The sequence below is a fragment of the Rhinolophus hipposideros genome (genome assembly GCF_964194185.1).
Source record: "Rhinolophus hipposideros genome assembly, chromosome: 21".
In the NCBI taxonomy this organism is placed as follows: domain Eukaryota; kingdom Metazoa; phylum Chordata; class Mammalia; order Chiroptera; family Rhinolophidae; genus Rhinolophus; species Rhinolophus hipposideros.
The window spans coordinates 29,534,332-29,550,924 of record NC_138067.1 but is presented as its reverse complement, the minus strand read 5'-3'; the positions used below and the strand labels follow the sequence as shown (position 1 = coordinate 29,550,924).

The 16,593-nt window shown below is 54.0% G+C and overlaps 1 protein-coding gene and 1 long non-coding RNA gene across 5 annotated transcripts in view; one reads left to right on the top strand and one right to left on the bottom strand.

Annotated features, from left to right (window-relative positions):
- Window positions 1-29: 29 nt before the first annotated feature.
- Window positions 30-8,701, top strand: LOC308490457. Its single transcript, XR_013992207.1, has 5 exons — window positions 30-1,122; window positions 1,507-1,566; window positions 3,569-3,645; window positions 7,262-7,594; window positions 8,088-8,701. It is a non-coding gene; the product is annotated as an uncharacterized lncRNA (long non-coding RNA).
- The window catches only part of NECAB2 (N-terminal EF-hand calcium binding protein 2), a 31,952-nt gene continuing 21,541 nt past the window's right edge, over window positions 6,183-16,593 (bottom strand). Inside the window, exons 7-13 of one of the 4 annotated variants that reach the window (XM_081032715.1) lie at window positions 15,870-15,988; window positions 15,580-15,659; window positions 12,218-12,271; window positions 11,070-11,182; window positions 8,212-8,289; window positions 7,482-7,573; window positions 6,183-6,776 (exon numbers count right to left, since the gene is read on the bottom strand). In XM_081032715.1, coding sequence (XP_080888841.1) covers window positions 6,748-6,776; window positions 7,482-7,573; window positions 8,212-8,289; window positions 11,070-11,182; window positions 12,218-12,271; window positions 15,580-15,659; window positions 15,870-15,988 — 565 coding nt within the window. In that variant the 3' untranslated portion in view covers window positions 6,183-6,747. The remainder of the gene's footprint in view (window positions 6,777-7,481; window positions 7,574-8,211; window positions 8,290-11,069; window positions 11,183-12,217; window positions 12,272-15,579; window positions 15,660-15,869; window positions 15,989-16,593) is intronic. The other 3 variants (XM_081032717.1, XM_081032716.1, XM_081032718.1) reach the window with 3 other exon arrangements.

Sequence of the window (16,593 nt, the reverse complement as noted above, 5' to 3'; positions counted from 1 at the left end):
CTGCTGTTTCAAAGGGTTTCTGGTGCAATGGGGGGGAGAGTACATTCGTGTCCTGGGGCTGCCCTAAGAAACAACCGCAGACTGGTGGCTTCAACCAGCAGAAATTTATTGTCTCACAGTCCTGGAGGCTAGGAGTCAGAGGTCAAGGTGTGAGCAGGGCCACGCTCACTCTGAAGCCTCTAGGGGAGGCTGCCTCTTCAAGCCCCTGCGGTTGCTGGCAATCGTTGGTGCTCCTTGGCTTGTAGAGCCATCACTCTCATCTCTGCTTTCATCTCTGCATGGCCATCTTCTCTGTGTGTCTGTGTCCACATTTCCCTCTTAAAAGGATGTCAGTCACTGGATTAGGGCCCACCTTCATTCAGTATGACCTCATCTTAAATTAATTAGGGTTGGAAAAGACCCGTTTCCAAATAAGGTCACATTCACAGGTTCCAGGGGTTAGAACTTCAATTTACTATTTCTTAGGGACACAATTCCACTTACAACAGAAAAGTATGAGCTGAAGCCCAGAGAACCCTCTTTTGGGGCACCGGGATCAAAGAAACAGGGTGAGGGCAGTGGATGAGAACCCAAAAGGGGATTTCAGGTGGCGTCCATTGGGGATGGAGGTGGATTCAGGCTGGTCCTTGGGCCAAAATCCTGTCCTTGACCAGATGGCCAAGGAGATGCCCAGAACCAGACCCACAACCTTGTACTTGGCCCACTTCCAATGGAGGGACCCCCAAAGAGAGCCCCCTTCCCCTTCTACTGGCTGGACCCGAAGAGCCTGGAAGCCAAGTGGAATGTTTGCTCTGTTTCCCTCCCAACCCCCTCCAATGTTGGGGTGAGGAGTGGTACCTGAGGCTGAGGGTGAGGGGACCGAGGGTCTGCATTGGGGCCGGGGTAGGGAAAGGAGATGAGGTGGGGGTGGGGTGGGGATTGGGAGGTGGGGGGAGTTGGGGGGAGGCAGACAGGGGCCAGTTGCTCCTCCAGGTTGCTGTGCTCGCCGGCACCGACCCTGCTTAGGCCAGTGGACGTCCTGGACGTTGCTGGATTCAGGCCACTCTTCTCTGCCTTGGGACATCTGATAGAAGCCAATGGCGCCAGAGCCCTGGGCTGACATTCGAGGACAGCTCCTTCCGGGTAGGTTCTATTTGTTATGTCCCGTAATGTGTACATGACTGTGTGAGGTCGGTGGTAATACAACTGTTTTTGTTTGTTTGCTTGTTTTTTCTAGCCTGTCCACCTGCATTTTTTTTTTGGAGATATAATTCACATACCATAAAATTCACCCTTTTAAAGTGTATAATTCAGTGGGTGTTAGTCAATGTACAGATTTGTGTAGACATCACCCATATCTAATTCCAGTCTATCACCCCCAAAGAAACCCTGTGCTCATTGGCAGTCACTCTTCTTTTCCCCATCGCCCCCCTTCTCCCCCCCAAATCTACTTTCTGTCCCTACGGATTTGCCTCTTCTGGACAGTTCACATAACTTAGCATGGTTTCACACTTGTGCATTTTACAGGTGAGGCAACTGAGGCTTGGAAAAGTCAAGAATGCCTGTCCTGAGAGGTTCAGAGTTGAGGTAGGGACTGATTTGGGGTTAAATTCTCTCACCGATTTCCTTTCTACTCTACTCTCTAGTCCTTACGTGGCCCAGGGTGTGGGAACTGGGGTGCCCAACTCTGAGGGCAGGGATGGGCCCTCTGCCCTCCTCCTGGCTGCTGGTGGAGGCAGGAAGTTATGGCTGCAAATGTAGACTCTGGCCCAGTGAGGGGGACATAGGACCCTTCTCCAAGGATTCTGACCAGCCCCCATCTCGACTTGCCACACTCTGTGTGTAGTGGTCACGTTTTCCTCCCAGGCAAGGACATGTGCAGGGGCAGAACTGCTTTAATGGAGCATTTATCACCCCAGAGCCAGCAGCGAATGGCTAGTCAGTCATTTATTAGCTGGACGCTGTGTGTTTCCTAAAAGTGTTGTGGCACTGGCCAGGAAGGTTGGGGCTGTGCTGGGACCAAAGCATGATGGGGTAAGTGGGGGGGCGAAGAAACAGGCAGTGTATGAATTGGCTTTGGAGTCAGATTATTACTTTTGAACACTGGCTCTGACATTTGCTATCTCAAGGTTTGGGAAGTTTACGAACCTCTTCTAAGAATTGGTTTCTCTACCAGAACAATGGAGCAGGCTTATTGTGTATGATGCGATGTGGGTTAATTGTGAGGATTAAAGGTGATCGTGGAAGCCAAGGGAAAAAGAGAAATAGGATGCTAGGGCCCACCCCAAAGCAGGAAAGCACGTCAGGAAGGAAGGAGAATAGCACCAAATGCTAGGAAGAGATGAGGGTGGGGCTCTTTAAGGGGTGACAAATATCACCCCTGGGGACAGTAGTTTCCATCTTGATCTGTGACGGGTACAGATGTGATCTGCATAGAACTGAGCCTCAAAGCAGCCATGGACATAATGCAAGGACATAATGCAGTCAAAGCAATGCAGGCTGGGAGGTCACGCTCTGGTGTGTGACCTAGAAAGGAAGGTATCCTTTGGAGCTCTCCCTTGGACTGTCCTGCTGCAGTACTAAGTAGCTCCCTCAAGGTTTTGGGTTTTATTAAGATTTTATTGGGGAAGGGGAACAGGACTTTATTGGGGAACAGTGTGTACTTCCAGGACTTTTCCAAGTCAAGTTGTTGTCCTTTCAATCGTAGTTGTGGAGGGAGCAGCTCAGCTCCAGGTCCAGTTGCCATTGCTAGTTGCAGGGGGTGCAATCCACCATCCCTTGCGGGAGTCGAACTGGCAACCTTGTGGTTGAGATGTGCTCCAACCAACTGAGCCATCCGGGAGCTCAGCGGCAGCTCAGCTCAAGATGCCATGTTCAATCCTAGTTGCAGGGCAACCTTATGGTTGAGAGCCCACTGGCCCATGCGGGAATCGATCGAACCAGCAGCCTTTGGAGTTAGGAGCATGGAGCTCTAACCACTTGAGCCACCAGGCGGCCCCACTCCCTCAAGCTTTTTGACAGCAGCTAAATGAAAGGAGGGCTGAAGTGGCATCCTTGAACTTCAAGCACGGGCCCTGGGTTTGAGCTGACTCTGCCTTCCACTTACCAGCTCTGTGACATCTGAACATCTCATGGTCCTCAGGTTGCCAACAGAGGAAAAACTCAGTGCTTTCCGAATCGTGGTATCCTTTCTCAGCCCTAGGTCTGAACCACCCTCTTCCCTTCCTCCTTCTGGAACCTGGTTTAGGTCCTCTACATTCTCCTTTAGCACAAAGCTAAGGACGGCCCCTCCTTCCCAAGACAGCCACAAGGATGAGCTGGCCTGTCACAGGTTCCTGGTCAGTGATGACAACTGTGCTTGAGGGGAGAGACCTGTATGTCTCATGTAACAGCTGCAAATGTGGCCACGTGTCCCTTTGTATTATAAGTGACTTCTTTTGCTCTGAGTGGTATGGGCTGCGGGGGGCTTTGTGTATCCTGGGGAAGCACCTTCCTGCTGGCTCAGGTGCCCCCAAGTTACTGCTCCCGGACACCAGCCCAGGGAGCTGCCGGCCCCCAGTGCCTAAGGAGCTGCCCTCGTCCCACACAGGATTGCCTCTGAATGCCGCCCGAGGATGGTCGGGGTTTGGACCTGGACATGGCAAGGGTGCAGAGTGTTGAATGCAGGTGAGTTGAAATTTTTGTTGTTGTTGTTAATTGAGGTGAAAGTCATGCCACATTAGAATTAACCTCTTAGAGGCATCTAGTACATTCACAATGTATGTAGCCACCACCTTCATCTAGTTCCAAAACATTTTCATCACCCCCAAAAGGAGCCACGTGCCCATTAGCTGTCACTCCCTCTCCCCGCCAACCCCTGGCAACCAAGAATCTGCTTTCTGTTTCTATAAACTGTTGTAGACATTTTGTATGAATGGAATCATTCATGTGGTCCTTTGTGACTAACTTTTGACTTCGAATAGTGTTTTCAAGGGTCACCTGTGTTCTAGCATGTGTCAGGGCTTCATTCCTTTCTATGGCTGAATAAATATTCTCTTGTATGGAGAGAACATATTTTATTTGTCCATTCATCCACTGATGGACATTTCGGTTGGCTTCCACATTTTGGCTGTTGTGAATAGTGCTGCTACAAACACTTGTGCATAAGTATTTGCTTAAATGCATCTTTTCCGTTCTTTGGGGCATACTACACATGGATAGACCCAGGAGTGGAATTGATGGGCCACACGGTAATTCTGTCTGTTTGAGGAACCTCACTGGGATCTTAATGTATTAATGTGGAGCTGTTTCTCCTCATGTGTCTATGCTGTGCGGTGTGGTGGTTAGGGCACAGGATTGGGGACAGGTAGCTCTGGGCTTGGATATTAGTGGTACCACTTGCTGTGTGAACTCTGGTGAGTTACTTGTCCTCTCTGTGTCTCCATCTCCCCACCTGCTGATCACAGTACGGCACAGGTTGCATTGAGGGAGATGGTGCCTGCCAAGTGCCTGGCACTGAAGTGTAAATTAAATGGGAGCTCTCATACCTTTTAGGGTTGAAATTTGTTCGCTTCAGAGCCTGCTTCCACCCACTCAGAATCTAACAGGCTCTAAGTGTTCGTGGGCCGCCATCAGCAGAGCTGCTACAGCGTGGGGAGAGCTTGGGTGTGAGGTGTGGCAGAAATGTAACATGCCCAGCTGATGGGGTTCTTCAGTTGCACCCCAAAGAGCCTCAGCCCCCTGAGAATATTATTTTTAAAGAGCTGAACTGATTGGAACAGTAGCAGCAGTGGTGTGGGGTGGGGTGAGGCAGGGGCAGCTCTTCTGCTTGCTGAAGCCACCAGCAGGACCCAGTTCGGGGCATTCTCAGGAGCCAGACAGTTCCTGATCTTCAGAGTAGGGGTCTTCTCCCCACTTTACAGGTGAGAATCAGTCTCTGAGAGGGTGAGTGCAATGAGATTCAGCTCAGAGATGCACAGCTGGAACTGGAATCTGTGTTTTACTCTCCTTCAAGCCCACGTTGTGTTTCACTGGTTTTGCATGAGTGGCCAAATCAAACCCTGTGAGGAGGTAGCAGGACCCACAGCAGGAGGGTGCGACCTGCCTTGGGGAACAGGGGTGTCAAGGTTCCAGGCACCCGCAGGAGGCAGGACAGTGTGGTGCTTTAGTAACAAACCCCATTCCACAGGCTGGCTGCTCCAGGCTCAGAGCAAGGGGAAAGAGATGTAATCCTTGGTCCTGCCTCCCCAGGGCTCCTACTGGCCCCAACCTCTGCTGCCGGTTTAGGGCATGTCTCCTCCCGCCCTCCCTCCTCCCCAGGCCTTGGCTGCTCTTGGCAGCTGTCCCCCACCGGCCTTACTGCCTTAGGTGAGGGACCCATGGCTCTTTCCTTCTTTGTCCCTTGAGATTTTTGTGTCCAGTGTCTTTCCTGTTAACCAGAACAGGGAAATGGAAGCGGGGATGTCCATACAAAGGTTCTAGAACAGGATTTAAACATTATGTCCAGTTCAGGGTCTCGGTCTCCTGTCTTACAGGCGGAGCTCACAGACAGGTGTGTAGGGAAGGATGAACTACGCCCTGAGGTCTGGCCTTTGCACCACCTCTCGGCAGGTGACCTCAGGACCTTAGGATGTCCTGATATGAGTGTTTACCTGGGGCCTTGGGCCACAGAGCATCAGCCTGATCTTCAGAGGGGCTGGAGGTCAAGGTAGCCATGTCCCCATCACTGACCCCCGAGGCTCTGGTAAGCGTCCCTGGGTGGCAGTACGCTGCGTAATGTCACCCATTAGCGCCAGGAGGAATGGGTGCTGTCTCCACGCCTCCACTGGGAGGAGACGGCTGTAAGCGCGCGTTTGGTCTCTCCTGTCCCACGCATCTCTTTCTTTTGCTTTTAGTCTGGCTCCTTTTGCTGCCATAATCTGTATATGGCAAAGCGTATAAAGTGTATAAAGGCTTTGCAGAATGCTGTAAAGCCTTCTAGTGAATTACTGAACCTGAGGGTGGTCTTGGGGATCCGCGAACTTTGCAATAGGCATGAACTTATTTGTCAAAATACGTATCTCATGGTTAGCACCTCCATTTTCCAGATGAGGAAAAATGGAGGTTCTGGGTGTCGGGGTCCAGGTTTCATGGCTAAGAAGGGGTGCAGGGCCCCATGTATCCTGCCAGCTTTACTCCCCCAGCTGTTATCAACTAGAAAGTGGGAAACAAACACAGCACACAGCTGTTTCCAACCGGAGTTTATTTGGTGCCTGTCCCAGCGGCGGCTGCCTAATGTGGCACTGGCTACGTGGGCTCTACTGCCGCGTGCAGACTCGGCACAGGCCTAGGTCGGGTACTACAGGCTCCTACCAGGTAGAGCAATGTCGGCCAGGAGTGGAAGAGACGGTGGGTGAAGTGGTGGCTGGCGGAGAGGTGAGTCTTGCTGAGGCCAGAGTGGGCCATGTGGTGGGGCACTGGGCATGCGTGGCCATTCGGTTGGGGTGAGGGGTGAGGGTGCTGGCTTTAGGAAGCCTCCCCATCACCACAGGCCTCTGGTTTCAGCAGGGTCTCAGCAGCTCATATGCTGCTCTACCAACACGGGGGGGGGGGGGGAGAGTGGGGGGCGATGGGAGGGGGGGAATGCCAGGGAAGGGGGTTCACCTTCACTTCAAACAGCGGGAACATACATTCTTTTCTGGAAGTATATTGAAAAGACAGCTCATATACCAAAGTTTCTAGAAAAGAGGGGACGTCCTTTATAAGGAGAGGGCAGGGTGCCAGGCTCATCCACAGGGCATCGGGGAGCTGTCAGTCTCGGCCCACCGTGCACCAGGCAGCTAGTGAGAGGGTGGGGAGAGAGACACGTTAAGCAGGCGAGATTGTTGAGGACGGGCCGCCCCTTCCCTGTGGCCCAGGGAGGCTTCCCACTCCTGCACCCTTGGACACAGCTGCTCAGGGCAGGAAAGCACCACCTGTAAGCACATCCCCTCGTTCATCCGGGGCCAGCTCTGTGGCTGCCAGGCTGGGGGCTAGCCTGCAAGTGGTAGAGGGGTGAAGGGGTGTAAAAGCAGGGCTTTGGGCCCTTTTGAGGGGTATGGAGGTGATGTCAGTGGGCTGTGAATGTGGGTAGGGGCACCCATGGCAGGCCTGCCCTGGGGGCATTTTCTAGGCCTCTGGTACAGGCCCACCAGTCTCGTCTGAGGCCCTGTACCTGCGGCCTCTCCGGTTGTTCTAAGGTTGTAGGGCTACCTTCTATCTCTGGCCCTGTCCTTCTATTTTGGGGCAAGCCTGACACTCTTGCCCTTGGTCTCCCCACTTCTAGGACCCTCTTTGCACACCTGGCATCACCGTGGGGCACTCATTTGTGAACTGTAATTCCTGCAGCTAAGGGAGCAGAATAAAGGGTCGTTGGAAGATTTGGGTCTTGCTCTTCCTTCGACTCAGCCATCTCTGCCTGGAGATGGCTCTTGCTCCCGTGGGAACCAGGGGCCCGTGCCATCCCCCACTGCTGTGCCAGGCCCTTTGCCTGCCCTGCCCTCTACCTGGCACCGAGATCCTGGAGAGGGCCTCAGGCTGGCTCAACGTGTCCACCTTGACGTGCCGGAATGCCTTGCACACAGGGCTCTGCAGGTGCCTGCAAACCAGGGGGACACTGGTGAGTCCTTGCGATTGGGGAGTCACAAGAGCCTCTGGGACAGGAGCTCGGGCTGTGGTCCAATTCTAATTCTGGCTCTGCCCGGGAATGGGGGGAGGGGTGAGGCTTAAACACCAGCCAGCCAATCTTGGGGCTCAGAGCCACCACTTGAACGTAAGAAAGCTGGGGCCCTGGAGAATGAATGGCAGGTTTGGGGACAGAACAGCCTGTTTCTTGCCTCTCAGGGAGAGTCCTTAATGAAGTAACTTACTTTCTGGATTTTTATCCCTCGGGGCAGCAGTTTTCAAACAGGAGTGGCCTTGGCCTCAGCTCTCAAGGCCAGGAACCTGGATTCAGAGCCCAGCTAAGTGGGATGAGGGGGTCACACTTCACGCTGAGAAATGCTGTCTCCCACTGGCTTACGGGCACGCATGAGCCAATGAGACCAGCATTCTGGGGGGTGGATGCTGCTGGAAACTGGGCTCATTATTACCTTCCCCTCTTTCCCCTTCAGCCCCCCTTCCCAGGATATCTGGGACAAGGAAAGTGCTGGGGGGCCAGGGCAGCTCTGCCTCTCCACATCCCCTCACCTAACCAACTGCTGCGGGCCTGCTGCCAGAGGACATGGTCGTGCTTACCTCTTCCATTCCTCCTCCGTCTCCCAGAACTCGTAGACCACGAAGGTGAAGCCATCCGACAGCCTCACGGCGGCAATGCTGCAAGGGGTGAGGAGAAGCCAGAGTCAGTGGACTAGCCTGGGCCACCACGGGCCTGGCCTCTCTGGAACCATGTCCTCCCCTTGCCCTCAAATGAGCCCGTACTGGGCGCCCCCAGAGCTAGGCTACAGGATACCCTAAGACTCTGGAAATGCGAGCCTGGCAGAAGCTGGGGCACCGAGCGGTGTTCCAAGACAGGCAGCCAGCTTGTCACCACCCTGAGGCCGCTCTCCATAATGCTGCTGCCTTTCTGATCGGAACAACCCAGAGCCTTCAGGACCAGCCATCTAGTCTGATTGATTTCCACCACCCAGAGTAAGACCTGGCCCCACAGAGTGGCCAATACGTGTTTGTTGACTGAATTATAATGAAATGTCATTTTGAAGGCTTAATATTTATTTCTTCTGACCACACTCTCCTTCATGATCATCATCTCATTTAACCCTTAAAACCATCCTGTGAGTCAGAATTGGCCCAACCGAGGCGGAGGGAGGACCCTGTCCTGGGTCAGTGGTCCTGCAGGCCAGGTACCAGGTCACTCCTGCATTACCTGTGTGACAGCGGCAGACCACTCACCTCGTTTTAAATAGGACTGGTGCTACCTGGGTGGGGAGGATGTACGGGGAGGCTTCCAAGAATGTGGCCGGCCTGGGGGGACTGCAGGCTGACCTCCAAGATTACATTATTTCTAACACTGCCCCATCTGGCCTATTGCCTGATCTCCTGGCTGCTTCTCTTTTTCAGATGCTCAGCAGAACAGAATCCCCGAACATTCCTCGAGGAGGAGAATTCTGTCATGGGTGGCACCTGCTGTATAATTACAGGCAATTCCAGGTTTTGCCACCCAGGATAGAAGCAGGGAAACAAGGCTGCTAATAGTGTCATTAGTTCATTATGCTCCAGCTAAAATTACACGTGGAGCTATAGGTCTGTAATTCGATGAGAGGACTGGGGACACGGGTCGCCCATTAATCAGCTAGAACCACGGCCCTTCATCTGATTCAGAGGTGCTGCTTCTGGGCCTTCCTCTCTGTTACAGAGGTCATTAGAGCAATTTGGTGCATCTAAGTTTGGTTACTGCAGCAAGATGAGAGCAATCATAGTGAGTGCATGTGTTTAGCTGACGATGCACTGATGCTTTTATTTGGAGGGGTGCCTCTGGACGGGCAGGAAGATGCAGGCAGGCAGGCTGGGAGTATAGGGAGGACACAGAGTGTCAAGCTCTACTATGTGCCGCCTGTGTGCACAGGAGGGGCGCTTGGGCCTCACTGCTCTACCCCACTCCACCCTACCCAGCCCTGCGCCGCCTTCTCCTGCCACCTTCCCTCCTGCAGTGAGCACACCGCTTCTGTGGCTTGAAGTGCCATCTGCATGCCCACCACTCCCAGCCCTCCCTCTCCCAGCATCTCCGCACTCCTACAATGGCACCTCAACTGGCATCTCAAATTTCATGTGGCCCAAATGGCCTGCGTGACTCCCCCATACCAAAACACCTGACCTCCCTGACTCCTCTAGCTTCCAGCATGTTTCTGAAGCCAGAGACTCTCAGACTCTGCCTTGCCTCCTCTTTCCACACCCCTTCTCCCAACCACCGGCAAGCCCCGTCAACTGTACTCTAGAACAGATCCCAGCTCTGCCCAGGTTGGTCCAAAGCCACACCTCCTCCCTGGGTGACCGCAGGGCCTCTCCCTGGCCACCCTTCTGCACACAAAGGAGCCCACACCATGTCTCCGCCTGCTTATACATCTCTAACATGGTCCATCGTACTCCAAATGAGCAGGGCAGAGGTGAGTGGGTCCTGCCCACCACCCCTGGCCCTCGCCTCCCTGGTCACTTTGTCCAGACACACCAGCAACGTGCTTTTTCTCAAACATGGCACCCTGGCTACCACCCCAGGTCTCGACACCAGCTGATCCCCACCCAGACTGCCCTTGCTCAGATTCTGCAGTCTAGGGGCTCAGCACTTAGGCCTCAGTGCACATGGAGCCCCTCCCCAAAGCCCCATCCTTGGAGGACCCTGCTTCCTGGCCTCCACAGTACCCATCACCATTCAGATGGGTACTTTGTCCACCCGTCTAAGCCACCTAGAATAAATGTCCAGCAAAAACAGCCACCTGATTCATGGCTGTATCCCCAGGGCCTGACCCCCAACAGGCCCTGGGAAGCAGGGTGAAGGCACACGTGCTCTCAAGGTGGAAAAAGTGAGCCAGAGGCTTCAGCTATTGTCCTGGGCACGGATGGGTGGGCCTGAAACGGGGAGGGGAGAGGGTCTGGCTGCTTGTGCCATCAGCCCTCTGGTGCCACCCCAGCAAGGGTGAGGGCTGTTGTCTTTTGTGGCTCACTCAGACGTGGCCATGGCCATCTGGCTCAGCTCTGCCAAGGGACCTGTGCAGCAGGGACCAGGGGTGAAGTCCCCAGGGGCAGCCACACAGTAAGAGTGGTGGTTGACACTGAGCAAGCACTGACTAAGCACCAGGCACTGGCCTAAGTAAGCCATTCACAGTCATTATTCTGTCTATGCCTCCAACAACCCCAGGGAATGGGTCCAGTCCATGGTCCCACTCTACAGATGAGTAAGGTGAGGTCAGAGACAGGAAGTCACCCATTTACACAGTGGAGAAGAGCCTGAGCTAGGACTGGAACCCCACTCTCCTGATTGTCTTTCTAGGTGCTTCCCTGGGGTGTAGGTCGTGCTCAGGGGTGAGACTGGTCCTACCCTGTCCTCCACCCCCAGACAGAGCTGCCGGCCACCACCCCACCCAGCCCCGAAGCTTACTCACTGGAAGCAGTTCCTGGCGCCGGCAGTGCCCCGCAGGTACTGTCGCAGGGAGTCCAGGAACTCACTCAGCTGCTCAGGGTACACAACCATCTCCTGCCGGACCAGCTGCAGATGCTGTGGGGCCACAGGGCGAGTGAGCAGGGCTGCCTGCAATCCTAGCATGCAGCCACCCCTCGGGGCCCTGACAGCCTTCTCCTCCTGCAGGACCCCACGCAGCCCCAGGGGCACAGCTCCAGACCCAGCATCCCCAGTCCTCCCTTCAGAGAGGACACAATCATTTGGTCAAAATAAAACCCCCCAAATGCCACCTGCACAAAAACATTTTGTTCTTACACATAAAAACTGGCTAAAAAAGAACTAGAAGTTAAAAAGCCAAATGCAGGACGTAGTCTCACAAATGCTGAAAAACAGACAAGGGTGTTTAAAGAGGCTCTAGAGGCGTCCGGAGCTGTATGCAAGGCATCCAGATTCAAGACAGGACAAAACAGCGATCCGCAAAATTAGATTCTGATGGGGCAGCCGGGTGGCGCAGGTGGCTAGAGCGCGAGCTCTGAACAGCAGGGTCGCTGGTTTGATTCCGACATGGGCCAGTGAGCTGCGCCCTCCACAACTAGATTGAAGACAACGAGCTGCTGGAGGGGCGGCCGGATGGCTCAGCTGGTTAGAGCACGAATCTCAACAACAAGGTTGCCAGTTCAATTCCCACATGGGATGGTGGGCTGTGCCCCCTGCAACTAAAGATTGAAAACGGCGACTGGACTTGGAGCTGAGCTGTGCCCTCCACAACTAGACTGGAGGACAACAACTTGGAGCTGATGGGCCCTGGAGAAACACACTATTCCCCAATATTCCTCAATAAAAAAATTAAAAAACAAACCAACATTAGTTTCTGATCAAACCAGTGTTTTAACGTCACCATCCTGTTAATCACTTTGCTCCAGGCCAAACTTTGTGATCAAAGCCCTGATGTCTCAAAGAACACCCCTGGGAGAGGCAGGTGACCGAGTGCTGGGGCTGCATGTCCCCTCACGGTGGTCCCTGCAAGCAGGGTCGCAGGGCTACTGAGCCAGCTGCATCTCGAGTCCTGGCTCAGGCAGGGATGGGGCCACAGGAGAGGGAAAAGGGGGCCTCAGGGGAGGGGATCCTCACCATGTTGGTTCCTTCTTCATCTGAGAGGCGCTGCTGCAAGTCAAACCAGAGGGTCTGAAACAGTAAGGCACAACATGATGCTGGAGACAAGGCTCTCTGTCAGGGAGACCTCTGGGACCGCCACAGAGCTCCAGCCCCTCCACCCCTAGGTCCCAGGGGCTCTGGGGGCTTCCAGGGGCCAGGCCTTCCTGGACAGGGCTCAGTCCACCCTCCATGCCCAGTGCTGGTTCAAAGGGGACCCAGGAAGCCAGGCTGGGAGACCAACCATAGGAAGTGGCAGAGATCCCTCCTGGCCCTGATATCTGGGGGCACCGGAAGCCACAGAGACCAAGCAAACCTACTGCAGAGGGTACAAAGGAAGCTCCATGTTGCTGGGGGTTGGGGGTTTGGGGAAAGGCAGCAATGAGGACTCATGAATCCTGAATCCAGAATGGTATTTTTTTGCCGTAACTGCTAACAACCCTGAGATTCCCCATCAACTTACAAATCACCCCCAATCTCAACCCCTGGTGCCCCTGAATGGAAAGGTCTGAATAAGGTGGTCTGTTCTCACTGGCCTTCCACAGGCCCTGGGCTACAGCTTTACAAATACATTAACTTTCCAGACACCTGAGGTAGAGGCTACCCCACTGTAAGTTCCAGGAAAGCAGGACGCCTGTGCATGCTGCTCACGACCCCATGCTGGCAACCAGAACAGGCCCAGAACCTCACAGATGCTCAGTGGTCACCATCTCATAGCAGAGGATCCTGGGCTCCAAAGGCCACAAAAGCTGTTTAAGTGCTGAGCCTGGGTTTGAACCTGGGCCTCTCTCCTCCTGACACACAGAATCATGAGTGTCCTTCCTTCAACTTGGGCACCCCGTCCACCATCCCTGAGCACAGCCTGTGTGTCTGGCGAAATTGCACACCCAGGTCTTCCTTACGCGAGCACATCAGCTGGTTTTTAAGGAAAACAGCAGCAGGTGTGTGTGCACCGGTGACCTGTGCTGTCACCACCTTGAAATTCTTAATGTTTAAACAAGGGGCCCTGCAGGCTCATTTTGCGCTGGACCCTGTACATTCAACAGGCGATCTTAGAGAAGGTACTGGCATTTTGGGGATACAAGGTGCCCATGGTATAAACGTGCTTTGTAGGTAGCCAAGATGTGCCTGCTAGAGACAAGTCTGTTTCCATTGTTTTACAGGGGGTAGGTCGGCTCCCTGAGGGCAGGGGCTGCAACTGGTCCCCCCCACCTTCTCCTGGCTGGCAGGGACACTTGAGGATGAGGGGAGGGTGGGGAAAGGGAGGCACGGTGGCACCTATGTCTGCCCTACCCTCTCCCAGCCTGGCCGACCCAGCTTTCCAGGTTCTAGGCCCAGGAAGGGCTCAGGTGGGCCCACAGAGGGCAGGGCCCGCAGCTAGACCCGGATTGTCCCCTGCTGGCGCCCTGGGCCAATCAGAGGCTGGCAAGAAAGGACCCGCCCTGTTTCCAGGACACCCAGGTACTCCAGTTTCTAGCCAGCTGGTTGTTAAGGCGACTGGGGCACTAAAAATAAACTTCAAAGAGCCTCCCTCTGGAGGCGCATGTGGAGTTGTTATGACAACCGGGCCACAGGGTCCAGGGAGCCGCTCCTACTCAGCAGCCGACTCTAAACGGGCGTGGGGGATAGGGAGGTATGGGGAAACCCACCTTGGCCTCAGCCCTGCAGATGATATTGCTGTCTCCTCCCTACAACTCCCCTCTAAGTCGCTGCCTCCATCTCCCCCTGCCCCCACAAATCCCTAAGAACTAACCCCAAAACCCATCACAAAGTACTTTTTATTTTTGCCCTTTTGCAAAAGATGTAAGAAATTAGAAAAGTTGGGGAAATGTAAAATCGCTGCCACCCAGGGCTCTGTGCTACCTGCTGTCTTAGTTTACTTAGGTATATGGTATGATGTGCACATCTGTAGGTTTGGGCACCAGAATGTCTAATACTAATTGCTGACATTGCTAATTAAATGCTAACTACATAGCAGACTCTGTGCTACGCCATTAAGACATCATTTTATTTACTGCTCACAACAACCCTGTGAGGGGTACGATCCTGATTATTTTCTCTATGTTAGAGCAGGAATCTGAGGCTCAGAGACGGTAAGTTACTGGCGCAAGGTCACACTGCTGTGAAGTGGATTAGCCAGGATTCCATTAGGGCAGCCTGATACCGGAGCCCATTGGTAAACTTTAAGGCAACCTGCATTTCTTCCAAGAAATGGTTATTGTTGTGGGCTGAACTGTGTCTCCCCCAAATTGAAGGACCAATCCTTAGTGGAAGGTCCAATCCCCAGTACCTCAGAATGTGACTATATTTGGAGGTAGAGCCTTTGAAGAGATATTTAAGTTAAAATAAGGTCACATAGGTGGACCCTGATCCAATGACTGGTGTCCTTGTAAGAGACAATTAGGACATAGAGGGAACACCCTATGAGGACACAGGGAGAAGACAACCTACAAGCCCAGGAGACAGGCTGCAGAAGAAAGCAGCCCCACCCACGTCCTGATCTCAGACTCCTACCGTGTGTCCCCGAAAGTTAAGACCTAGCTGGACCATCAGCTCTAATGACTCTTTTGGAGCAAAAACCAATATAAGACCTGGTATCATATGTTATATTATATATTATATTACATTATGTAAGACCCGATCTTTATTATAGTAAAATAACACTGGGTCTTATATTAATTTTTGCTCCAAAAGACGCATTAGACCTGACGGTCCGGCGAGGTCTTATTTTGGGGGGAACCCGGTAGCCTTCAGCTGTGAGAGAATACACACCTGTTGTTTAAGCCCCCGGCCTGTGGTATGTGGTCATGGCAACCCTGGGAGACTGGTACAGCCGTGCTGTACCTGAGTCATGACACGTTCTCTGACAATGTGATTTTGAAAAGGCTGAGTCACCTCCTATCACCTGTGGAGGCACCATGTTGTATGTAAAAGATTGTACACCGCTGGTCACTCAGGTTGTTACTAATCTTTCCTGCGATGTCACCATCCCTCCTCCATGCTGTGTCTCGGCTCCACCTGCCCAAGCTGCCTTAAGGCCTCCTTGAAGCTCTGTCCCCTGGCCGTCCGTGACCTTGCTGACTGCTATCTACTCGAGATGCCCCTCCTCGCTGCCCGCTCACCCCGCCACAGCTCCTTCTTCCCCCAGGGACCTCTCCTTGGGCATGAACAATGGACATATTCCCAGGGTCTGTCTGTATCATGTTCTGCATTTCCGCAATCCACTGGGCGATGACTTCCCAAGGCTCCCTGACTTCTGTCTCAAATTCCTGTCCTAACTCTGCTCTCCCTGGAGGTCTGGGGAGAGTGGAGGGATAGAGGTGAGGGCTCAGTGACCTTACCTTGTTTTCCAGACGTCCTATTAGCTCTGCCAAACGGCTGATCTGGGCTTCCAGGCCCTCCTCCTTGGGATCTGAGATGACTTGGAAAGAGGGACAGAGATGACCGTGGTGGGCAGGGCCAGGCCGGGGGAAGGGAGCTCCCAACCTCCCCAGGGGCCCAGATCGGCTCCCAGTCCTCCTAGTTCCAGTCCCACTCAGAGGCCCCATCTGGGCCACTGTCAGATTCCTCCCAGGACCCCAACCCAGTGCCCACCCGCTGCCCCCCACCCTGGGCCACCCCACTCTCTCACCAGAAGGCAGGCTCTTCTCTTGTTCTGTGGTCATGAGCTTGTGGTTGGGGACGTAGGGGGGAGTGGGGCTTCCATACCAGGTCTCCACCACGCCATGGCCGGGTGTGCTGTGGTTCTGTCTACAACATGAGTGGGGGAAACCCACACACTATGAGGGAGTCTGTAGAACCCTGACTACTTTTAGCAGCTTTGACAAACATTAAGCACTGACTGTGGGCTGAAACGTGCACAGGTAACTCCGTGAAGCCCATCCCTGTGAAGAGAGCCTTGTGGCCTTTGTTTCACAGAGTAGGAAACAGGGCCCACAGGCAGGCCACCTGGCCAGGACCACGGAGCTGGTGGGGCTGAGTCGGGATGGGAACTCAGCCGCATTCTAGAACTCCGCAGCCCAGGCCCAGTTCCCTGGAGGTTCATGGCCAGGTCCCTACCCCCAACCCAATGGCTCACAGCTTCCCTCCCCCCTCCCCGCCTGCCTCACTAGGAGTCAGTTAGGTGTTTGCGGGGTGGGGGGAGCTGCGTTTGTACCCTCTCTGAAAAATGGATCCCTAAGACATGGTTGAGAGGCGGCATGTAACAGGACAGTGAAATCTGCGATCCTGCCCTCAGCCAGGCCCTGGAGAGAGGGGCCAGGGGCCATTTCTTGTCCCCGTACTGCCCCCCTGCCCTGCACACGACATGCCCGCACACGCACAGCCCTGAGAGGCACTCACAGGTCACCAAGCAC